The sequence below is a fragment of the Piliocolobus tephrosceles genome, chromosome 16, assembly GCF_002776525.5.
Source record: "Piliocolobus tephrosceles isolate RC106 chromosome 16, ASM277652v3, whole genome shotgun sequence".
Classification (NCBI taxonomy): domain Eukaryota; kingdom Metazoa; phylum Chordata; class Mammalia; order Primates; family Cercopithecidae; genus Piliocolobus; species Piliocolobus tephrosceles.
In genome coordinates, this window is record NC_045449.1 from 50,008,030 (window position 1) to 50,033,010 (window position 24,981).

At 49.5% G+C, this 24,981-nt stretch overlaps 1 protein-coding gene and 1 long non-coding RNA gene across 3 annotated transcripts in view; one reads left to right on the plus strand and one right to left on the minus strand.

The window, feature by feature from the left end:
* On the plus strand, window positions 1-5,775 carry LOC116418488. Its single transcript, XR_004228537.1, has 3 exons — window positions 1-770; window positions 3,611-3,919; window positions 4,083-5,775. It is a non-coding gene; the product is annotated as an uncharacterized LOC116418488 (long non-coding RNA).
* LOC111537415 (keratin-associated protein 17-1) overlaps window positions 3,182-24,981 on the minus strand; it is a 26,958-nt gene continuing 5,158 nt past the window's right edge. For both annotated transcript variants that reach the window (XM_023204152.2, XM_031934336.1), the window contains exons 3-4: window positions 19,063-19,177; window positions 3,182-4,535 (exon numbers count right to left, since the gene is read on the minus strand). In XM_023204152.2, the coding sequence (XP_023059920.1) occupies window positions 3,591-3,896 (306 nt within the window). In that variant the 5' untranslated portion in view covers window positions 3,897-4,535; window positions 19,063-19,177 and the 3' untranslated portion in view covers window positions 3,182-3,590. The remainder of the gene's footprint in view (window positions 4,536-19,062; window positions 19,178-24,981) is intronic.

Here is a 24,981-nt window from a genome sequence, read left to right on the forward strand (position 1 = left end):
ACGCTACTGCACTCCAGCCTGGGCGACACAGTGAGACTCTGTCTCAAAAAAAATAAAAATAAAAATAAAAAAAGAGAGAGTGGACAAAAAAGGGGTCATAAAGGCAGGAAAAGGATAAGATGTGGAAATCAAAGACATAGAGCACATTACATTTGGCAAGCAGCAAATGATTCAACATAGCCAGGATGAAAAGCACAGGGGATATAGGAGGGAAAAGCAGTGGGGCTAGAGGGGTTACTAGGCACCCAATCATGAAAGGTCTTGTGGACCCTGATTAAGAAGTTGTGTTTTTTTTAATGATAATAAGGGTTTAAGCAGGGGAGTAACTTGATTGGTGTTGCCCTTTCAGAAAGATGTGTGTCCTCTCTCTGGATGTGGAGAAGGGAGGGTGAGGGCAAGTCTGAAGGCAGGCAGACAATTAGGGGTCTGTGGCAGTTACTCAGAAGTTTCATGGCAACAACCTGAACTGGGCAGGTTCGGAGACCTGAGAGATGGGTCGTGGTGGCTGAAAATGGAAGATTAGGAACAGGGAGTGCCATTCTTTTAAATGTGGCTCTCAAGCAGTGGGCAAAGAGGACTTTTGGACAGGCCTGCAGCCACTGAGACCCTTCTCTTTTCCATTCACTTCTCTTCCTCAGCTAAACCAGTGGTGAATGGAAGTGTCTGCCCCACAAACAAATTTCTCATAAACTCTCTCAGCCAAGAAACCCATCCATTGTGCTGAAATGTCGGCTGTTCGAAGAATCCTTCCCTACTAAATGAAAAGGCAGGTAATTCAACTATGTAGCCCATTTCTACTTTATTCTTCTTTATAGCTCTTATCATCCCCTTGACCTCATATAAGCACCATGAGGGCAAGGACCTTGTCTACACACAGATGTATGCCTAGCACCCAGAGCAGCAGCTGATACATTGGAAGCACAAAATTAGTATTTATTAAATGAATAAATGAGAACCTCTGTGGATAGCTAAGAAGGGCAAGCTTGTATCAGTAATTCAAAAATCACTACCTCTGCTCATGCATCCAGGAGGCATGACCATGAGCAATAGAATAATCAGCTGCTCTGAATCACAGCTACTCAATGCAGACTCTCTGCGCGCTGGACAGGTGCGTCCCACCTGTCAGCTCCGGCTCTGGCTGTGGCTTTGTCTTGGGGGTTAAAGAACCAGTTCCTAGGAGGCCAATTCCAGCCAGAATGAAAATGGCTCAAACAGTAGAGTCTGAAACTGAGCCAGGGCAGAGTCAAATCTCAGGTTCTCTCGAAAAGAAGATGCTAATAATACTGCTGGGTTCGTAAATGAAAGAAAAAAAACACAATGACCTACCACTATATACCTGTTGGAATGGCTAGAAATAAAAAGACTGATAATATTAAGTGTTAGCAAGGACATAGACACTGGAACTCTCGGACATTGCTGGCTGGAATACAAAATGCTGTGGCCACTTTGCAAAACAACTCAGCAGTTTCATATAAGGTTAAGCAATCACTTACCATTTAAACAGCCATCCAATTGCTAGGTATTTATCCAAAATAAAACATATGTTCACCAAAAAAAAAAAAAAAAATTCTACAAGAATGCTCATAGCAGCTTTATTCATAATAGCCAGAAACACAAAAGAATCCAAATGCCCATAAGCAGGTGAATATATTTTTAATGTAGTTTATCTATACAATGGGATACTATTCAGTAGAAAAAAATGAATTATTGATACCTGCAACAATGAATAGATATAAAACATATTAGGCAAAATGAAAAAAGTTTGCACTGCATTATTTCTTTTATATGAAATTCTAGACATGGTGAAATCTATAGTAACATAAAGAACAGGTTGATGGTTGCCAGGGTCTGGGGATAGCAGAGGAACTGACTGTAAGGGCAAACTGGGGAATTTTGGGGGTGATGGAAAGTTCCATAAAGATCTTGAGTGCAGTGGTGGTTACATAAGTATGTACAAATGTCAGATCACATCATACTGTTCACTAAAAATGGGAACTTTTTATTATATGTAAATTACCTTTCAATAAAGTTGACCATAAAAAAATGAAACAAAAAAGTTTTTAAAGAAAAAGGTAAAAGCAACATAATCCCAGTTTTATTCATAAATATGCTTAGAAAAGAGTCTGGAAAGCTTATCAGTAACAAACTGAGTGGTGAGCCTTCAGAATACTATTATTCTTCATATATTTTTGTATTTCTTCATTTTTCAAAGATCATTTTATGCTTCTAATCAGAAAACAATTTTTCTTTGTCAAAAGAAACATCACTTTGTAGGCATAAAAATAAATATTTTTCCAGGGCAAGAGCAAAATTAGTTTTATTTTACACACAGCTTAAGATCACTTTCAACAAGAGGTTGAATCAACTATCTTTTGAGTTTTAACCTCCCAGGTGAACCCACACACCTCAGCTGGGCCCTGCCTAGCAGAGGTGTACTCACTCCCTGCTCCCTAGGACTCAGGCAGAAGAAACGTAGCTGGTTCCAGGTAAGAAAACCTAGCACGGAAAAGTGAGACTGGGCCAAGCATGAGGCTGGAAGAAGAAACTGTGCTGCGCAGAACATCCTCAGAAACTGTGAATTCACAAGCTTTGCCATTAGAAATCCTTTCCATTCAGAACCAATCTTGTTTTACCAACGCCTCCTCTCCAACTTTGCCAGAAAGTTCTGATCAAGCCTGAAGCCCTCCTGCAGAGCCATCCTAGGAGAACTGTAGTGCAGAAGAAAGCCATGCCCTTCAATCACCATTAAATGTGGCCAGCATCAGCATTTGCCCAGGAGCTTTTAAAAACACAGGTCCGGGGGGACTCTAGGCCCTAGAGCTAATGGGTAAAATCTCCAGTGATAAAACCCAAGGATCTATATTTTTAAAAGCTTTTCAAGTGAATCTCATGCAGCACACAGAATCTCCCGTCTAGATCTACGGTTCTCAAACTTCAGTGCATAAGAATTATCTAAGGTTCTTGTTAAAAATACAGATTCCCAGGCCACAGTTGGGTGGATTCTGATTCTGTATGTCTTAGGGAGGGCCTCAGAATCTCCAGTTTTAACAAGCTCCCAGGTAATTCTGATGCAGGTGATCCAAAAACCACATTTCAAAAACCCTAAGCAGATGCCAGAGTGAATTTTTCTAACCCAGTCCTCAGCAGGGAGATCAAGGAAGAGGCAAGAGAATTAATTAGGTTATGCCAGCATGCTCAAATTTATTAAGAGGATCACAAAGAAGGTAGACTTTTTTGCATCTCAGAAGCAGCAGAAAGCCAGGGTGAAGGATCAGTCCCAAAGACACCTTGAAGAAGAGGATGTCTTATAGTACAAGACATTGAACTTCACGTGAATCAATAAGTATTGGGGATTCACCCTTGAGCTTGGGGTCACTTTGTTGTGACCCAGTTTTAATGTTTCATCAGAGTACGGCTCCTGTTCTCAGTGCCTTGAAATACCAAAGCAGGCGTTGGAGAACAAGCCCTCCTCTGCAAATCAGAAAAAGGCAAGACACTGTCTTGGGGGCATGGAAGGTTCTGTACACGAGGGGCTGTCGCCCTGGAGCAGATGGAGGCTTTCGGTGGGACTACATCAGTGGCGGAGGTCTTCATTTTGTGTCGCATACAGGTGTGGGCTGGCAGCACACAGGCCCACAGCACCCGGAGCCGCAGCAACTGGACCCACAGCAACTGGATCCGCAGCAGCCACCCCCGCAGCCTCCGCAGCCTCCGCAGCCACCCCCGCAGCCAGATCCACAGCAGGACGATCCACAGCAGCCGCCCCCGCAGCCAGAGCCCCCGCAGCCACAGCAGGAGCCGCAGCAGCCACAGCAGGCCGGCTGACAGCAGCACTCTTCACAGCAGTTTTGCTCCTGGGTGCAGCAGGTGAAGCAGTCCCCCGGGCAGCACCCCATGGTCCCGGCCTGTCAGCTCACAGGTCAGTAACGCAGCCGGAGTTCCCCACGACTGACCGTGGCCAGCCAGCTGGACGGCAGCTTTTATATCCCCTCACCCAGGCACGAGGGACGGGATGTTTTCTTTGTTATTATTTGTGCAAGTTTCCATAAGACTGGCTCATTAACTGGCTGTTTATTTTCCAGTCCTGAGTACCTCAACTCATAAAAACGCCCCACTCCTGCCAACTGCTGTTTGTCCAGAGGGTAAAAATACATCTTCGAAAAGACCTGTCATCATGGCCAAGCATCTGCCAGCTGTCATTAGCCTAGGTTGAAGATAGAAGGGGGAAGCCGCCACAGCCTCTGGCTCTGGAATGAGGCGCTCACCTCCCACATCTTCCCAGGTTGGTGATGGACCCCATCTTCCATGGATGCTAGTCCTGGAAAGGCAGACCAGCAACAGCCAAATGCCCTGTTCCCCCTGACACCAGTGGAGGCTGCTGAGAAGGCCTGATCACGTGGCTTCTCCCAGGTGGAAATGGCATCTTCATCCCGGTTCATGTGAGCCAGGCAAATGTTTGTATCTGTGTGTGGTATGGGGAGTGTGCCACCCATTTAGGCTTGGCCCGTGAGCATCAATCATGAGTAATAACTGCCCTGTGAAATGGAGAGAGACTCATCGTAAAGCTGCAAGAAGCTGGTGAGGCACAGTCTGTCTTGGCTACATGGTGAGCTGAATACTCACACTTCTCTCTAAATAGGTGCGAAGAAACTGAAATCAGAACCCTCTACCCACCACCACTCCAGCCCCAGGTCTGTCCTTGATGGGGAAAGGAAGAGATGCAGGAAGAGGAAGAAGAGGAGAGGAAGAAAGGAAAGAAGAAAAGAAGGAAGCAAGCAGGAAGGAGATCAGTAAATATCCAAAACCCTACATTAAAATGGGAATGTTAGGCACTTTTTGTAAAGAGCTCCAACCTTATAGACCATCTGGCAGAAGGAGAAATTAGAGTACAAAATACCCAGAGTGTCATCCCAAGGAATAAAATGCCTTTGGAAGGAATCAAAAATCTATAGATGGTTCAGGTCCATGTGTAAATTCTGAGATGGGTCAAAATTTCTGTCTCTTTCTTGGACTTTGGTACCTTGTCTCCTCTTTGAGTGCCCATGGCAGCTCTGGAGCTGGAATACAACATGTAGTAGGGATGGAGGACAGAAGATAGGGGTGGGGTGGAAATGGAAGGAGGGATGGGAGTAAGGATCTGGATCAAGGGATCCAGTCCTTCCCTTTTCATTTCCCTTTCTTTTTCAGATGGGCTAGAAGTAAGACAGCCTCTAAGAAGGGCTAGAAGGACTAAGGACAGGGTGGGGGTCCAGAGGCTGAATGATGAATGGGTTACTTGGATCTGATATGATACTCAGTACTTCACAGGATATGAAATTTTAGAGCTGGGAGGAACCCCTGAAACATCATCTGGTCCAGGGTTTTATGTCAGAATTGCCTAAAAGGGAGCCTTTTGAAAAATACAGATTCCCAAACTGTATCCCAGTCCTTATGATAAATCAAAATGTGTGCTTATGAGAACTTGAGAAGCTATATATTTTAAACTTTCTCAGGTAACTCAGGTTACATTGGGAAACACTGATATAATCTAATCCCATTATGACCATCACCGCCAAGCACTTGTGTTTTACAGAAGATGATACCAAGGCCCAGAGACGACACATCCATGGTAAATTGGACCCATGGCCCAGATGTCCACCCTGCTGGTCCAGTGTTTCTTCCACGATACCACGTCCACAGATGGGCACCTCTGAGTGAGTGAGCATAATACAGCAATGTCTATGGCAGACACGTCCTTTTTATTGTTTTTTGTTGTTGTTGTTGTTGTTTTTTGAGACAGAGTCTCACTCTGTTGCCCAGGCTGAAGTACAGTAGCTTGATCTTGGCTCACTGCAACCTCCATCTCCTGGGCTCAAACAATTCTCCTGCCTTAGCCTCCCAAGTTGCTGGGATTACAGGCACGCACGGACAAGCCTGGCTAATTTTTGTATTTTTAGTAGAGACAGGGTTTCACCATGTTGGACAGGCTGGTCTGGATCTCCTGACCTCAGGTGATCTGCCCGCCTTGGCCTCCTGAAGTGCTGGGATTACAGGCATGAGCCACCGTGCCCAACCGACACATCTTTTTACTTATTTATTTATTTGTTTGTTTATTTTGAAATGGAGTCTTGCTCTGTAGCCCAGGTTGGAGTGCAGTGGTGTGATCTTGGCTCACTGCAAGCTCCGCCTCCCAGATTCACGCCATTCTCCTGTCTCAGTAGCTGGGACTCCAGGCACCCGCCACCACGCCCGGCTAATTTTTTGTATTTTTAGTAGAGACGGGGCTTCACCATGTTAGCCAGGATGGTCTCGATTTCGTGATCCACGCGCCCCGGCCTCCCAAAGTGCTGGGGTTACAGGTGTGAGCCACCATGCCCAGCCCATATTTATTTACTTTAATAAGAGATCAGCATTCCCAGGATAAAAGATACAAAAGAGTAGAAAGTCTTCCTCATCTTCCAATGGCTCACCATTCAGTTCTCCTGCCTCTCACCCACTCCCTCACTGCTCCTGTAATTACTTAACCCCTCTGTACCTGAATGTCTTCATCTATAAAACAGAAATTAGGATAATAATGGTGCTATTTTCCTAGAGTTGTTTTGATTAAATGAGTAAATATAAATGTATACATATTGAGCACTTGGTTGTTTGAATAACTTGAAAATATAAATTATCAAACTTTTATATTTAACAATTGATATGAGCATTTACTCAGATTAAGTACAACATTCAGTGTACAACTCAAATTATACACTATGATTTCAATTGTGTAAATGTACATGTCATGATGAGGACTTGAAGTATTCACGGGTGTTATTTTCCTTCTGCAATTTCTTTCACTGTTGGTCTTTCCACACAAATTGGGAAGCAGTGAGGACTTTTTATATTTGCTGCCCCCAGGGTAAGGTTATTACTGTAGAAATGCAGAGAGAATGACTTAGGTCAATGCTTAGCTTATGCAATTCAAAGTAGACTTTTGCAATGCAGGGGAGTGGGTGGTCAGATGACCAGGTCCATCTAGCCTCCTGGATGGGGTGATGAGAGAATGTAGAATGTGTGAACTAGAGATCAGAGAGAACTCCAGTATCTTAGTTGATGCCATGGGAGGGATGATTGGGCCAAGAGTAAGAGAGGGCCATGTATACTTCAGTAGATGCCCACCATGAACCTGTTGCCAGCCTCTTGAAGGCTATGAAATTTCCATTGCATTCAAACATGACACTCCTCAAAGCTCAGATACCACCTCCACATGAAGGTTGGGAGGGAGAAATCCTAAATGATTTCTGCGTTTACATAGAACTTTTATTTTTTCCCCCCATAAGCTGGAATGAGGGTTTGAAATAAGTTTAAGCAGTCTCAGAGAAAAATAAAGTTATATATTTTTAACATATCTTAGAACATGAATTTTGAAATTTGTAATATATGTTATCATATATTTATTACGTATATATCTTTATGGATACTTATCTACATTAATATAAATATGTACATGCAGATCTTTGAAAAAACACTAAAAGGAAAACTAAAATAGTACCAATAAATGTATTTATTGTGACATGATAAATGATTTTTATTTTCTTCTCTTTTTTGTATTTTTTAGAAATTTGCAGTGTGTAGGTATGAAATTTATAATGTAAACATTTTAATATTATTATTTGAATACAGTGTCAAAGGCAAATGAAAACCTGGGAACAACACATGTAACTCATAGACAAAGCTTGCTTTCATTTTCTACTTAACAAAGGATTTCCATCAATCAAAGAGAAAGACCAGCAACCCAACAGAAAAATTGACAATGGAGATGAAAAGATAATTCATGGAAGAGGGAATATAAATAGCATTTGAGCATATGAAATATTGCTTAGTTGCATTCACAATAACAGAAAAGCAGATTGAAACTATTCCAAAATCCTGTTATGAGATTTGCAAGGTCATATCTTTTGATAACACACTGTGTAATAAGGAATGAAAAGACAGATAGTCTCACACATTGCTGATGGGAGTTCAGATTGGTACAACCTTTATGGCAATATCCATCAAAATTACCGATGCAAAAACTAATTGATCCAATAATTTATATTCTAAGAGTGTATGACAGGGATATATCAAGATATATATAAAATGATGTAAGTATACAGTATCTATTGCAACATGGCTACAGATTCAACACTATCAAACTACCAACATCATTTTTAACAGAATTTGAAAAAACTATTCTAAATTTCATATGGAACCAGAAAAGATCCCAAATAGCCAATGCAATCCTAAGCAGAAGGAACAAAGTGGAAGGCATCACATTACCCAATTTCAAACTATACTATAAGGCTACAGTAACCAAAACAGCATGGTACTGGTACAAAAACAGACATATATAATGGAACAGAATAGAGAACCCAGAAATAAAGCTGCTCACCTACAACCATCTGATCTTTGACAAAGTTAACAAAAATAAGCAATGAGGAAAGGACTCCCTATTCAATAAATGGTGCTGGGATAACTGGCTAGCCATATGCAGAAGAATTAAACAACCTCTATATTTCACCATACAGAAAAATTAACTCAAGATGGATTAAAGATTTAAATGTAAGGCCTCAAACTATAAGAATCCTAGAAGAAAAACTAGGAAACATCATTCTGCACTAGTCTTGGGAAAAAATTTATTACCAAGTTCTTAAAAACAAATGCAACAAATACAAAAAATGACAAGTGGGATCTAATTAAATGAAAGAGCTTCAGCGCAACAAAAGAAACTATCAACAGAGTAAACAGATAACCTATAGAATGGAAGAAAATATCCACAAACTATGAATCCAACAAAGATCTAATATCCAGGATCTATGAAAAACGTAAACAATTCAACAAGGAAAAAACAAATGACCCTGTTAAAAAGTGGGCAAAAGTCATGAACAGACACTTCTCAAAAGAAGACATGCAAGGGGCCAACAAACATGTGAAAAATGCTCCACATCATTAATCATCAGAGAAATGCAAATCAAAACCACAGTAAGATACCATCTCACACCAGTCAGAATGGCAGTTATTAAAAAGCCAAAAAACAACAGTTGTTGGTGAGGGTGTAGAGAAAAGGGACCACTTATTCACTGTTGGTGGGAATGTAAATTAGTTCAGCCACTGTGGAACGCAGTTTAGAAATTCCTCAAAGAACTTAAAATAGAACTACCATTCAACCCAGCAATCCCATTACTGGGTGTATTAGTCTGTTCTTGCACTGCTATAAAGAAATCCCTGAGACTGGGTAATTGTGAAAGAAAGGAGGATTAATTGGCTCACAGTTTCATAAGCTATACAGGAAGCATGATGCAGGCATCTTCTCAGATTCTGGGGAGGCCTCAGAAAACTTACAATCATGGCAGCAGGCAAAGGGTAGCTGGCACTTCACATGGCCAGAGCAGGAGGAAGAGAGAGAGTGGGGAGATGCTACACACTTTTAAATGACCAATCTCACAAGAACTCACTCACTATCACAACCAAGGGGGCTGGTGCTAAACTATTCATGATAAATCCCCCCTGTGATCCAATCACCTCCCCCCAGGACCAACCTCCAACATTGAGAATTACAACTGAACATGAGATTTGGGCAGGAACACAGATCCAAATCATATCACTGGGTATACATCCAAAAGAAAATAAATTGTTCCACCAAAAAAACACACATCTACTTACATGTTCATTGCAGCACTATTCACAATAGCAAAGACATGGAATCAGCCTAAATGCCCATCAGCAGTGGACTGTATAAAGAAAATGTGACACACATATACCATGGAATACTACCTGGCCGTGAAAAAAAAATCATGTCATTTGCAGCAACATGGATGCAGCTGGAGGCCATTATCCTAAGTGAATTAATACAAGAACAGAAAACTAAATACCATGTGTTCTCACTTATAAATGGGAGCTAAACAGTGGATGCACATGGATGTAAATATGATAACAATAGACACAGGGAACTATGAGAGGGGAAAGGGAAGGAGGGGGGCAAGGGTAGAAAAACTAACTATTGCTTACTATGCTCACTACCTGGATAATGAGATCAATTGTGACCATACACCTCAGCATATATACCCAGGTAACAAACCTGCACATATACCCCCTGAATCCAAAAGAAAAGTTGAAATTATTTTTTTGATTACTCTCCAGAAAAACTATCCTCATTTGTATTCACTCCACAGTGCTTTCACCAATATAAGTTATTATTTTTAAAATATCTAAAATATCTGTGTCAATTGGGTAGGCCAATTATGAAGTCTCATTATAGTATTTATTTGTACTTAGTACTTGTCATTGCATATTTTTATAAGCCACTGTTATTTCCTTTTTGGAAATTATCTACTCATTCTAATTAGCCACCCATTTTTCCTACCTTACTTATATGAACTTATTTTCTGCCAAGTATATTAACTTTTCATTGTGTCACTCACACATGTTGCAAAATTTGTCCCAGGGTGTATCACTTTATTTTAGTTGTGTCTATATTTTTATGCACAGACATTTCTTTCTATGTAGGCAAATCTTTTTTCCTACTGTTTCATGTTTCAAAAGTTCTCCTCTATCCCCAAATCAGACAACTATTCACTTTATTTTTATCTATTTTATGGTTGTATTTTTTACACTTAATGCTGCTATCCATCAGGAATTTACTTTGGTATGTGGCAGATACTGCTTTACAAAAAAATCCTAGTTTTCCTAATTGGGGAACTTGACTGCCTATTAAATGAAGTTTGCTGACAAGATCCTGCCTCTACAAAAAATTAAAAAATAAAAATTTAGAGGGTGTGGTGGTGCATGCCTGTAGTCCCAGCTACTCAGAAGGCTGAGGTAGGAGGATGGCTTGAGCCTAAGAGCTCAAGGCTGCAGTGACTGAGCTCAAGGAGCCATGATCAAGCCACTGCACTCCAGCCTGGGCAATGGAGCGAGACCCTGTCTCTAATAAATTTTAAAAAAAGAAATAGTTTCTGTACAAGAAAGAACAGAATGCAGAGATCAAAAACCCAATCATGCCATCTGTTCTGGTGGCCTCTAGTGTTCCTCTCATGATATTACACAAGCAGCTTCTAGTGTTTCCTTTAGACGCACTCACAAGCCAGGCTCGGACACTAGATTCACCAGAAGCAACTCAACAAAAATTTGGTTTGATGAGAGAAGCTTATTATATTTACATAGAACTAATTTAAACCATGCATCTAATTAACCATCTTTTGGCAAAGGGGGCACCTTAATCAGTCCCTTCCACATGCCGGGCCCTGCTGTGAGCACTTTATCGGTGTTTTCTTGGTTAATGCTCAAGATAGCTCAACACAAGTATTATTATCCTTATTTTGTACATGAAGAAACTGGAGCTCATGGTGGTCAATTACTTTACCCAGACGATGCAGAGCTTGGATTTGAACACAGATCTGTCTGTTTCTAAAGCCCATCTTCCTTCCTCTATATCCGGCTTTCTGAGCGAACCACAGAAAATTGCAAAGGCCCTGAGGCGGAGCGTGATTGCCATGCTTGAGGCCCAGAGGGGAAGTCTGCATCTGGCCTGGTGTGAGCAGGGGAGAGCGGCAGACAGCTCAGGGGAAGAAGAAGGCCCAGGTTCAATGACCTGAGGCCGTTGCAAGGCTCTAGATGTCACTCAGAGGAGATGGAGAGCCAGCAGAGGGTCCTGGGTAGGAGAAGGCTCAGCTGTGGCTCAGGTGTTAACCACCCACTGCCCTCTGTCGTCTTGCCTTCAATCCTCAACTTTTTGCGCCTCTACTCCTATGTGTATCCCAGGACCATGCTGGGTGGGGAGGGTTGAAGTTAGGGAGCACCCGTAGACGCTCTGATGCTGGCCCTGGGCCCCAGGGGTGAGAATGATGAGGAACTGGGTACACACATGAGTGGGGCAGCCAGACCTAGCCAGAGAAACAACACATGCACCCTTTACCTTGGACTCCTCACCCTGGCTCCCTCTGGGTTGCAGAGATGCCGAGCTGGGCTGCCAGCGGACATGGGGCCTGAGCATGCTGATATCTACAAAGGCACTGATCGCCTTGGGATTCTGCAGTGAGTCCTCACCCCCTAAAGCGCCAATCTCAGCTCAGGGATGGGTTTTGCCTTTAGAAAGGCCTTTCTGAAGCAGGATGTGTTTCCCTGGCTCCTGCCAACCTCCTATTCAGGGCCAGAACTCCTCCCTGCCTCCCCTGCAGGTCCAGCCCATGGTCATTGTAGGCCAGAGGTGCGTGGCTCATCTAGGGAGCGGGTGGGAATGGAGAGAGGGCTAGGTCAGGCCCTTGGGCTCTCAGCAGTTCTGTCTCCAAGTTAGCACAAGAGAAAGGGCAGCCTGAGGGTCTGGCCCTGTCCACTTCCTGACATCCAGGAGTTGTGGCCACAGGGTGAGGGGATGACTGGCCCAGCCTGGGTGCAGTTGTCCTGCAGGTCTCTGAGGGCCCACTACCCCATCTTCTTTCCCATTCCCCATGGGGAAAGGCATGGGGAGAGTGAGGGCTGTGGCCCTGGGGGAATGGGGGAAAAGATGGGGAGGGCCATGTTCTGGGCATCTCATGGTGAGGCTAGGGAGGCAGCAGAGCTTGTGGCTAAAGACCCTGAGTATGGTGCTGGGAAGGGATCTGGGGCCAGGCTGATCAGCCTGGAGCTGATCCCTTGGGGATCATAGGATGGAGAAACAGAGGATCCCAGGGGAGGTGGGGTGGGAGTGAGCTTATGCGCTGTGCCACTTCTGAAGTGCACCCCAAAGTAGCCAATGGTCTGGTGAGGATAACAGGTAGGGTGGGGTCAAAAACACCAACTCACCTGGGACTCCTCAGCAGAGGGAGCCGGCCAGTCCCCAAGGCTCTGCATGGCTTTCCAGAGACTCTGCTTCCAGTTGGCTTGGACAGCATGGTGGGCAGAAAGTGATGGGGGAGACGTCTTGGGGCAGGCAGGACAGTGGAGGAGGACAGCCAGGCGCCCCAATCCCAGCTGCTGCAGTGCCTGGGAGGAGGCTGAGGGCTGACAGCCAAGGGCTCCATAGAGCCAGGTGAGGCTGGAGGTGGGGCTGGGAAGCCATCCTGGCCATCTATGGGCCTTGGTCACCCACGTCACCTTTGGCATCTCCCCAGCAGCCGTCAGTAACCCAGTGAGAAAGCAGACAAGGCAGCATGTGAACAGATCTGGGGAGTCTCACTCGGGGATTCTGACAGGACCAGGGTGAAAGAAGGGCCAGGGTGGCTGGAGAAACATTCACAGTCTCTGGGTTGGACAGGATGGCAAAAATCAGGGAACAAGCAGAGTGGGTGACTGGGGTGCAGGGAGAGGCAGGTGGACGCCGGGAGGTCAGACCTTGGGAGGACTTGGGAACGTCGGGTGGGATGGGCCCTGGGTGCACCCTGGGAACACCAGACAGGTCTCAGGCCAGGCTCCCTAAACCCCAGTGGGGTGATGTGGTCACTCCCTGAGGGACTCCTGTCAGCGCCTGGCCACCCACCCTGGGCAGCACCCATCCTGTCTTGGGCTGACTTTTCTCAGCCACCCTGGCCAGGTGATCTCCACTTTCAGCGAAAGCACCTTCCTGTGTCGCCAGCTTGTCTGGAGCCTTTAGAATGTCTCTGCTGAGGGTCCCACAGAAGCCCAGGTCTGAACGGGTACCCCCGGGGCTAAACGGGTACCCCCAGGCCCTGAGTGAGACACCTTTTATCCCCATCAACAGAGGGCATCTCATCCCCCCACAGCTGCCCTCTGTGTCCTGGAGTCACGTCCTCTGGTCCTGATTCTGTGCAGCTGACTGTCCCCTCCCTGAGAGTCCTCCTGCCCTCCTGCTGGCCAGGCTCCAGCTGCCCTTGGTGGCCACAGATGGGTCGATGAAGCCCAGATGTCAGCATCTCCCCTTCCCATGTCCCCTGGCCCGACCCTACTTCCAGGAGACGACCACGAAACCCAGCACCCACCCAGTTCCTCCCGTCCTCTGTCATGGCCTCAAAGTCAGCCTTGCCCTCCCAGCACCCTGGCCCAGGAGGCCTCCAGGAGCACCTCCAGCCAGGCTCCAGGGGATGTTCCCACGCTTCCTCCCCAGGGCCAAGGACGCATGGTGGGGTCACCCGATGGGAGGGTGGGAGGCCCGGTGTTCATGGGCCTCTGCAGCTGCCCAGCCGTTCCAGCTGACAGCTCCACATCTTGGGAACAGGCTTTGATTTCTTGATGGGCTAGGGGCTTCTCAGGATTCCACAGCCCAAATGGCACAAGGGTCCAGGGGCTCCAAGACCACCAGGAGCATGTGGTACCCGCGTCACACCCCAAGACCATGAGGCACTCGGTGAGTTTATGGTCCCCTCCACTCTTCCCTAGAGGCCCTGCGTCCCGTGGGGCCAGAGGAGTCGGGGGTGCTGGAGCCCCTCGTGGGGCTGGTGAGAGGCTGAGTCCCAGCCAGGGCCTGACCTGGGACGTGGGGTTCTCCATGGGCTGGCAGTTGAGTTTCCTTTCCTGCCCTGGAGGAGACAGAGGCACAGGGACTGGGGCCCAGCTCCTGCAGAGCAGGGCTAAGGGCATTGTGTCCACTGGGAATGCAGGAAGGGGGAAGGTGTTGTGGGGAGCCCTGGACACCACCCAGTGTTCTGCACTTGGGGAAGGGTCTTCAGAGGGCCCTAGAAAAGGGAGAATTTTAGGGCAGCCCAAGGGGCCCTGAGCACCTCTGTTCCTCCCGTTGGGACACGGAAGGGCTATGCACTCAAGGTTCCTCACTAGCTTGGCTTCTCCAGAGGTGATTGATGGGGTAAGGAGGCACAGGGAGACCTGGCTCAGGGACCCTCCTTGCCCTGCAGTGTCCTGCTCCCCCAGCCCAGGGGTCTGGCTCACCCCCAGCCCACAGAAGGCTCAGGAAGGTCCCCGTAGGACACACAAGCAAAGCCCTCTGCCCAGGAGGGGTCATCCCCCAGCAGAGGCCAGGGCTCAGGCCCAGCCTCATGGACAGACTGGCCCAGGACCTGACTTGGGTGGGCTCAGGGAAGCTAGACCCAGCCTCCTGGAGGGATCAGATGACCCTCATGGGGAGGCTCACTGACTCTGGGGGACTGAAGCCCCAGTGGGACCAGATCCAGTCTCCAGCCTCCAGCCTGGAAGCGCCAGGGCCTCCCACGCCTACTGTCCCCACAGATCTCTCTCGGGCTCACCCTAAGCCTGTGGGGCATGTATTTGGTAGAGGGGAACAGGTGTTGATGCCGATGACATGCACTGACTTTAAGGTTCAGAGGAGTAAGTCCGTGTGTGCCCAGTGGGGCCTGGGAAGCTCTGGGATCAGACTCCGACTGGCCCAAGGGCAGCTTACTCACACGGTCCCCATGTTCCACTGCTCCAGCCCAGAAGGACGTCTGGCCTGGTGGGCAGGTCAGGGCACAGTGACGCCGAGCCCATCCCACACGTGACTCAGATGAAAGTCGGGAGTGTGGCAAGCAGTTCCCCACCCAGGCCTCCCCCAAACCACAGCCTCCTGTGCACATCTGGATCCCTGGGGTGGCCACAAAAGGGTCCGGCACCACCCAGTGGGAGACGACAGAGGTAGCAATGGGGTATGGGCTCTGACCCCTCTCAGGGAACTTTCCCGGCCTGATTCCCACCCTGTCCCTAGCGCACCTCATGAAGTTTTCCAGGTCTGGCCTGTGGGCACGTTTTCGGGACCAGTTCCTCCAAACCTGGGCCCTGGATGGTGATGCAGTTCTTACGCACCTTTGGGCCTCTGTGAGGAAACTACCAGAAAGCATAGAGACCTGCCACCCCAGGGTAGGCTCCAGTACCCAGCACCGAGTCACCTTCTGGGGCAGTCAATAGTGGGGGAGTGCCCAGGACCCCAAACCTGGGTCTTCCTCTTACATCTTTTCTTCCTCCTCTTCCTCCTGGACTCTAAGTAAGTGCAGGAGGCCCACCGGTCCTCAGGGCAGGCACTCAGCGCATGTGTAGTGGTACTCAGTGCTGTGCACGCAGGAGGGGGATGTGGGCAAGACCCTCCAACAAGCCCCCTCCCACTTTTCACGTTGTCCTGTCCTGCCCTTCAAATGGCCTTCAAGGGCACTGGAGGAGCCAAACCTATTTGGGGGAGCCCCCGCCCCTCCCTGCAAGCACTGACAGCCTCAGAGAGCAGCAGAGGCCCCTCACTCATGCACACCCTTCCAAAGGTGCCAGGAAAACAATTGAGCCAGGGAGACAAGGGAATTGGTGTCCCTGACCTCCAGAGCATTCAGGGAGAGGGCACGGGTGGGACCCCTGGCCCAGAGCCAGTGCCAAGAGTTCAGCCAGATGTGGGAACAGTCAGTCCTGGCATGGACTGGGCAGCTCAGGAGGGCAGAAAGGGCCCCGTGTCCAGGTCCTCTCACCCACTGTGGAGACAGGTCCCCATGTGAGGTGGCAAGGGGGCTGGGTGTACCCCAGGCCCAACAGCCCTGGGATGAGGGTGGTAAGGCAGGAAGCCCCCAGCCAGCCTGAACCCTGGGAGGTAGTCCCAGGAGCCACCTTCCATGCCCCAACAGCTTCGCCACCCCAGGCGGCACACACTCCCTCCCTCTGGGATCAGCAGCCTACAAGCGTGTTCTGTCAGGCCACGGGGGCCACACAGAGACCTCGAGGACTCTAGAGACCCGGGAAGGTGGGGCCTGATCAGAAAGAACTGCGTGGGCTCACTGGAGATGCTGACCACGCCTGTTTTCCTTTCAGCCAAACCTAAGCAAGGGTCTTTGGCACCCAGGCCTGAGCCGGCTTCACCGTGTGGCAGGAAGACCCTCTGCAAGTGGGGTGGGCAGGCCCCTCCAGGCCCACTAGCCCGGTTCCAGCAGCACATTTGGTCAGCTTCCCCGCCATGAGTGCATCCTCCTTTCACACCCTGTCCTGTCCTGGTGGGGCTATCCCAGGGTGTGCCCAGCCTGGCCCCAGCTCAGGGAGGACCTCGGGTTTCCTGGAGGTACCTGCAGTGGAACTCCCTGCCTCAGCTCCTGACAGACTCGGATGTGGGGAGCCCTTGGTTCCCCCATTATGATTTCGAACAGGGCTGCGGGGCCCATGTCCCCTCCGAATGTGTCCTGGATAGCCCCAGGACCATGGGACAGGCCTAGCCCAGGAAGCCCATGGGGACCCCAACACCAGGCCCTGCCCAGGCCCATCAGGACTAAGAGGGAGGTCAGGAGATACCCGCACTGCAACATGGACACCTGTGTCTGGAAGGAGCCAGGGTGGCACCTGCCAGCTTCCCCGCAGCCCGACACCTTGGAAGATCCCATTCAATGGGGAAGCTGGTCTCATCAAGGCCACGAGAGAGAAAGAGGTGAGCATGGCATCCCCGCAACCCCCGACAGCCAGCAGCATGGACCTGGGGCACAATTCCCAGGCCAAGAGGGGCCTGGCCTAGTCCCCAGCCCTGGGAAGAGAGGGGTATCAGGGCTGTGGTGGGCTCCCAGTTGCAGTCAGCATGCATGCAGGCGACCCTGGCGCTGCAGAGCTCTGCACTGTCATAATTCACCTCACAGAACCGGGAAGAGATCCCGAAGCCTTGCAGCCACAGCAGGCACCACCTCCACGTGCCTTCCAGCTGCCCGTGCAGGCTCTCCTGACAGCAGGGCACCCTGCAGCCCTCGCCTCAGCAGCTCAGACTCTGAAGGTATCTGTTGTTCACGTTCCAGGTACTCCCACCAGAGAGAATTACTACGGAGGATGCTCTTGGTCCTGAGGTGTGCAGAACGGCATGCCCCGTTGATGGAGCCGGCTTCTTTCCCAGCCACCACACTTGCTGGGTGGGCCCACGGAGCAAACGGCCATGAGACGGGTGGGGGGACAGGAGAGGCTCAGCATCCTGCACATGCCCTTGCCAATGCTCACCAGGCTGACACCACTGCTGAGCGCCCCGTCTGTGGACAAGAGACTCACACCATTGGATGACACATCACCAAATGGATGACACCATTTCCCAGGAGGACCAGCTGGCCACCTACTGGCAGGCTGACCACACTGCAGAAGGGGCTGAGATTGGCTTTCACTGCACTGAGCCACCATGTGGACATGGACTTGTGGGCCCCGCAGTGCACACAGCACTGCTTCCGACCAGGGCACCCTATTCACAGCTAAGGACAAGTAGCAGTGTGCTCCCACCTCAGGGCCTTGGCTCTGCCATCTCTACTTGGAATGTTCTCAGTTCCCTTTAGGCTTCTAGAAGCATCTGGGCCAGGGCTCATGGCTGGATAAGCACCTGAGGCCCACATCCCAAACAAGCTTCCCATCATCGTTTTACTTTTTGGTTAAACTTTTGAACATTTATGAAGAAAGTGCACCGCTCTGAAGACATTCACAGATGGAACACATCAGCCCCCAGATCACAAAGCCAGCCCAGCCTGTCCCAGCGCCCCCAGTCCTGCACCCAGCCTTCTGACTTCTGATGACACCATGAGCCTACTTTTTGTACTTTACACTCATGGAAGGATAACCACCTTCATCTTTTAAAATAAATGTTTGCTTTGAAATGATTTTAGATATACAGAAAAACTGAAAAGGCACTATAGTGTACGCCGACAGCTTCCATCCAGCTGCACCTAATAATGACAGTTTGCATTACCATGGCACATTTGTCCAAATTAAGAAATTTAGGCCAGGTGTGGTGGCTCACACCTGTAATCCCAGCAATTTGAGAGGCCGAGGCAGGAGGTTCAGGTTCATTTGAGTCCAGGAGTTTGAGACCAGCCTGGGCAACATAGGTAGATCCTATCTCTGGAGAAAAGTTAAAAAAAAAAAAAAAAAAAAAAAGTAGCCAGGCATGATAGCGTGTGCCTGTAGTCCCATCAAGTCAGGAGGCTGAGGCAGGAGGATCGCTTGAACCCAAAAGATCCAGGAAGCAGTGAGCTATGATCGCACCACTGCATTCCAGCCTGGGTGACAGAGTGAGACTTTATCTCTTAAAAAAAATTAAGGAATTTAACATGGGTGCAATCCTGTTAACTGAATAATAATGTTAACTATTATTTAAGGCTATTAATGCCATCATTATATTAATATGGTGAAATTCATCCAGATTTCACCTGTTTTTGCTTAACTTCTAGTACCTATCTCAGGATCCCACCTCGGACTCACCTTCTGCCTTTAGGTCATTCCTTCTTAGCTTCCTCCAGAGGCGACAACCAAACACACACCTTGGCTGAATGGTACAGCTCATTGCTCCTGGGCTCCAAACCTCTGCAGCATGTTACTGTACAGAGTACCATAGGCAAGAGTAACACAATGGTGGCTATTTGTGTATCTAAACACAGAAAATGATCATAAAAATACAGTATAAATGATTTTTTTAAATGGTACATCTGCCAGGTGTGGTGGTTCATGCCTATAATCCCAGCACTTTGGGAGACCGTGCTGGGAGGATCACCTGAGCCCAGAAGTTCTAGACTAGTCTGGGCAGCATAAAAAGACCCCATCTCTTTTTAGATATCATATTTTAGAGATTGTACACCTGTAGATGGCAGCTCCAAGGTTATAGGGCATATAACCTTATGGGACCACCATTCTATATGTATTCTGGCAGGGACTGAAATGTCACTGCCTGACACATGATTGCATAGGTAAGTAATCTAGAGATGATTTAAAGCATATGGGAAGATGTACTTAGGTTATATGCAAATACTGTACCATTTTATATCAGGACTGGAGCATCCATGGATTTTGGTCTTTGTGGGAAGTGGTGAAACTGATTCCCCACATAGGCCGAGCGACCACTGTAAACATTTCAGGCCCCACAGAAGGCTCAGTTGCCTGCCCCGTCACCCCCAGGTAAGCTTTCTAAAGTGTTGGTTTCACTTTATGAGCACTTTACCTGCTCATCCATGAGCCAGAGGGCTCCATCAACAGCTTGGGCTGTCTCAGAAAGACCTGGGTTCAATCCCATTCAGCCACTTTAGTAGCTGTGTCATTTTGGGTAAATCATGTAACTTCTCTGAACCTCAGAGTCCTCATCTATAAATTGGGCCGATGGTGGCCCTTACCTCACAGGGCCCCTGTGAGGACTAAGTGAGATGAAAGCTGACACCCCAACTGACACCACCTCTCCCTTCCTCAGACTCAACAGGAAGAGGCCTTCACTACCCAGTGCGAAGGTTATGGGGAGGATGCGAGGCCCCAGGGATCCCCTGTCCCAGGAGCATAAACCCTGGATGTTTGCTTCCAGAAATAACCACCTCTAGGATCAGGGTGTCTCTCAACTCCCCAAAGCCTGTGCGCCTGCCCCCCCTACGAAGGCGGCATCTTCAGCAGTGGGGAAGGGGCTGCACTGTGCCACCTTCACCCTGGCCACTGTCTGCCCTCATGACTCAGAGCCCAGCTAGGTCCCTAAGCAGAGCAGTGCAGGAACCTGCCTTGGCCCTGGGCTCCAGACATCCCGGCCACCCCCACCTGCCCCCACCCTGCCACCTCCATCCCTCAGCCCCTGCTTGCCTCCTTCACAGCTCAGGACATCTTAGCTCCTTACATGTCACCATTGTCTGTCTCCTCAAGGAGAGTGCAGCACAAGGGCAGGGAACTCAGTCAGTCTATGAATGTGTCTCTGGTGTCAGGGAGAGATTAGAAACTCCGTAGGTATGTGCCCAGTGTCTGCATGCATTCCAAAGCAGAAGGCAGCTTTGGAAATGAGAAGAGACCCTCCTGAGGTGAGAGTCCTTAGTTGGCATTTCCCAAGTATTCTCGGTAGGCCAGGCACTGAGCTGGACCCATGGACGTGTGAGCTCTGGAACCCATAGGGTGCTGTCACTCATGCACAGGTGGGTTTGCCTGGCCCTGGTGCAGTCACATAGCTCCCTGCTAGCTGAGCTGAAATTGGAACCCATTCAGTTTGGCTCTCGCCCTCGGCAGGTCATGCTCCTGCCTCAGGGCCTTTGCACAGAGAATGCTCTCGGCCTAGAAAATTCCTTGGCTGACCCATCACCCCCTACAAACCTTGCTCAAACCTTGCTTCGTCAATGAGGACAAGCCTGGCCATGCATCTAGAAGGCGTCCAGCACAGGGTATGTGCTCAATACACAGATGAAGGAGGAAGGGATGGAGAAGAAGGTGGTGGAGGAAGGGCAGAATGCTGATGGTAATTTTTATTCCAATGATAACAGGTAGCAATGATTACCTAAGGGCAACGCAGACGGGGGCAAAACCAAAGATCACAAAAGGCCAACATGGGCAGGGTGGGAGAGTGCAGCTCTACTCATCTGCCCTGGTGCAGATTTGGAGACTCCAGATGTGCCACCTCTGGGCAGCCCCTTCTCAGCCCCCTTCCCACTGAGCTCTTCCTCCACTTCCAAACCGGGCCCATCCTCCAGGGATCCAGGACAATACAGGAGACAGCCGTGCATCTCCCAGGACACTGGGAAAGGTTGTGGGTAGGGAGGATGCTCAGTGGCCCTTGAAACTCATCTCAGTTTTGCTCCAAATGCGCAGCCCCTGCCACTCCTGTGAACAGGAAGAGCACTGGAATGAGAACCCAGATGCTGGGCCCTATTCCTCTTGACGTCTGAACATCTTCCCCATCCACAGCATTTCCCAGGGTCCTGGGAGAGGGACAGCTGTCTCATGTATTGTCCTGCTTCATCTGGGTATTGAGCACATACTCTGTGCTGGATGCCTTCAGATGCATGGCCAGGGTTGTAGGTCTCATTGATGAGGAAAGGTTCAAATAAGGTTTGCAGGAGGTGATGGGTCATCTAAGCAGATATCTTGGCAGAGAGCATTCCAGGCAGTGGGAATGGCTCATGCAAAGGCGCTGAGGCAGGAGCATGACCGGCATGCCTGAGGCCCAGAGGGGAAGTCTGCATCTGGCCTGGTGTGAGCAGAGGCGAGCAGCAGACAGCTCAGGGAGAGAAGTCCCAGGTTCAATGGCTGAAGCTGTTGCAAGGCTCTAGCTGTTACTCAGAGCAGCTGGGGAGCCAGCAGAGGATCCCGGCCAGAAGCGGGCTCAGCTGTGGCTCTGGTGTTAACAGGCCACACCATACCAGCGGGGAGGAGATGGGGGCCAGCTAGCTCGTCCAGGTAGGTAATGAAGGGTGTTCAAACTAGGTGGGAGAAGGCAGGTGATGAGTAGTGTCACCTCAGGATCATTGTGAAGGTAGCACCTATATGATTTACTCATGGACTTAATGGGGATGGGTGTGGAGGGAAAAGGAGAGTCCAGTCCACAGGCCCCTGAGCCAGACTGAATGGGTTTTAATGTCAACTCAGCTAGCAGGGAGCTATGTGACTGCACAGGAGCCAGTGCAAACTGAACAGACAGGGGCATCCTCCCTGGACTACTGTCCATTCGTCCATCCATTCATCCATTGGCCTATCTCTAGTACCGTCCCAACTACAGCCCTAGCAAGTGGAGACAACAAAAAGACCAGTTTTCCAGCTTTGTGGTCTTGGAAGCAGTTGCTACCAGCATGAGGAGAGAGAATCAGTTTCCTCCAGGATCCAGAGAGCATATCAGCCAGCCTCGGAGTCAGGAAAGGAGCTCAGCCTCTCCACCAGCTAGACAGGCCTGCAGTAGGATGGGGCTGGGGCTGGCCATGCGGATCACTTGGGCCTCATGAGGGGAAAAGAACGACCATGGGGCAGAGGAGGAGCATGGGGGCAGCTGGTGGCCTAAGGAGAAGGCACCTCAGAGAAGGGGTCTATCTTAGTTTGTTTTCACGCTGCTATAAAGAAATACCGGAGACTGGGTAATTTATCAAAGAAAGAGGTTGAATTGACTCACAGTTCAGGAAACTTACAATCATGGTGGAAGGCAAAGGGGAAGCAGGCACCTTCTTCACAAGGCACCAGGAGGGAGTGAGTGAGAAAACGAGGAAGTGCCATGCTTTGAAACCATCTGCTCTTCTGAGAACTCACTCACTATCAGGGGAACAATATGGGGGAACCCGGCCCCCTATAATCCAATCACCTCCCATGGGGTTCCTCCCTTGACACGTGGGGATTACAGCTCAAGATGAGATTTGGGTGGGGACACAGAGCCAAACCTATCGGGGTCTCACTCTGTCTTGCAGCTCCCCAGGGGCTGAGGCTGAGTGCGGAACTGCTGGCCCTGCTCTACAGCTTGCGGGAGCTCTGCCTGTGCGCCCCCTTCTGCTGCTTCCTGGGGGTGGGGCCTGCTTCCTCAAAAGGAGGGTGGATCTGTTCTCCTGCCAGCCCCCCACAGGGCCTTGTGGAGCCCTGGCCACATCCTCCCAAGGTGAGGGCATAAAACTGGGCTCCCTGCCCTTCTTGCTGCTTGGGCGACAAGCCTCGGGTCATCTCTATGTCCTGTCACTGCTCTGCTTCTAAATGGAGGGCGTTTTGCCAAATCTTCCTGGGAGAGGCCGGGGGCTCATCCCGTTGTTTGTTCTATCTTGGTAAAATGAGGTTGAAACATCTAGACAAGCAGACAATAGAGTGGCACCCCGGAAGGGGGGTGGCGGGTGCTGGCATTTGGGCTTGCCTGGACCTTGTGGGGAGGGAGAAAGGTTACCAGGAGGCAGCACTGTCAGTCAGGGCTAAAGTCAGGAAGAGGTGGTTATGCTGGGGGGCTGTGGGGGCAGAGTGTGGCTGGCTTGGGGTGGGGCATAAGTGAGAGCCAAGATCTGTCAGCATGCAGTGAGTGTGGCTGACACCTGGCCTAGGGGCTATGGGGCCCAGTGGTTGCTCTTAGTTTCTGGATCCAGGGAGATTTCTGGAGCCTGTACTTGGGGCTTTCTAGGGGTGAAGATGGTGAGGGGCAGGGAAAGGGTGGCAGAGGAGGCCTTGCATGGCAGAGTTCAGGGCAGGATGCCAGGCAAGGACCGGATTGCAGTGGCTGCTCCCATACCCACCACTGCCCCTACCTCTACCCCAACCCTGGTGCAGGGTAAGGCCTTGGCAGGTGCCCTCTGCTTTGGCCTCAGCAGATCACAGGATGGAAGCCAGCAGTCCAACAGGCGTGCCACTCGAGCCAGCAGTGACCTGCAGCTTCTGCTTCCTAGAGCGTGCGGTGCCCACCCAGGAGAGCACAAGCACACCCCACACCCCTGAGCTTGAGGGCACTGGGAGGTGGGGGCGCTGTGCTGGGACCAAGGCCTTGCAGCCCTGTGCGTGTGCCCTGGAAGGTAGCCTAGGAGTCCTGCGTGCACCTCTCTGCACCGGGGGATGGGACAGGAGCCTGAACAGTGGCAGAGAGGGAGAGGAGAAGGGAGAGAGATGTGGAAAAGACGGAGACAGAAAGAGACATGGGGAGAAAGGAGTTAGAGAGAGGAAGAGAGATGGGGAGAGAGACGGAGGAGGCTGAGAGGTAGCATGGGGAGAGAGATAAGGAGAGAGACATACAAGGTAGAGGGGCAGGGAGAGATGGGCATGAGCAGAGGTCAAGTCACTCTTGATCTTAGTTTCCAGTGCAAACTGTAGGTCACCGTCACCTGCCCACACGTGCACTGAAGAGCTCTGTGCCTGCTGCCCACAGCCCCTGAGAAGCCCTTCTCTTGAAGAATAAAACTTTTGATGACTGCCATTCCTCGCTGGATTTTGGTTGTGTCTTTGATGAACCGTAATGTCCCACCTTCCTGGGCTCAAGGTTCCACCAAAAGCTGATGCCTCTTTTTGGGAGGCTCTGCAGTACCTTCATCTCACCAGGCTCCCCAGGAAGCTTATGAACTTGGGTTGGACCCTAAGCAGTCGGACACATGCTGGGGCTCTGCTTCTCTCTTTCACTAAGAGGGAAAGTCAAAAAAGAGATTGAAGCATGGTCTGCAGAGAAGGTGCTTGTGCAAACACCAGGAGAACAAGAAGCCTGAGTTGTCTTCATTTCTCTTAAAAACACTCATTCCCTCCCATGCCATCTTAGTGAGGGCATGAAGCACAGTATGTATGTATATGTGTGCAGGTATCTGAACATGTATGTATGTTCATGTGTGTGTGTTCATGTGTGTGTGTGTTGCAGGGGTGTGCTGTGGACAGGAGGTCCGGGGGACAGCTCCAACTCAAAGCTGCAAGTCTCTGTGATAGAATGGTCAAGATTCATTGGACCACAGCAAGAGA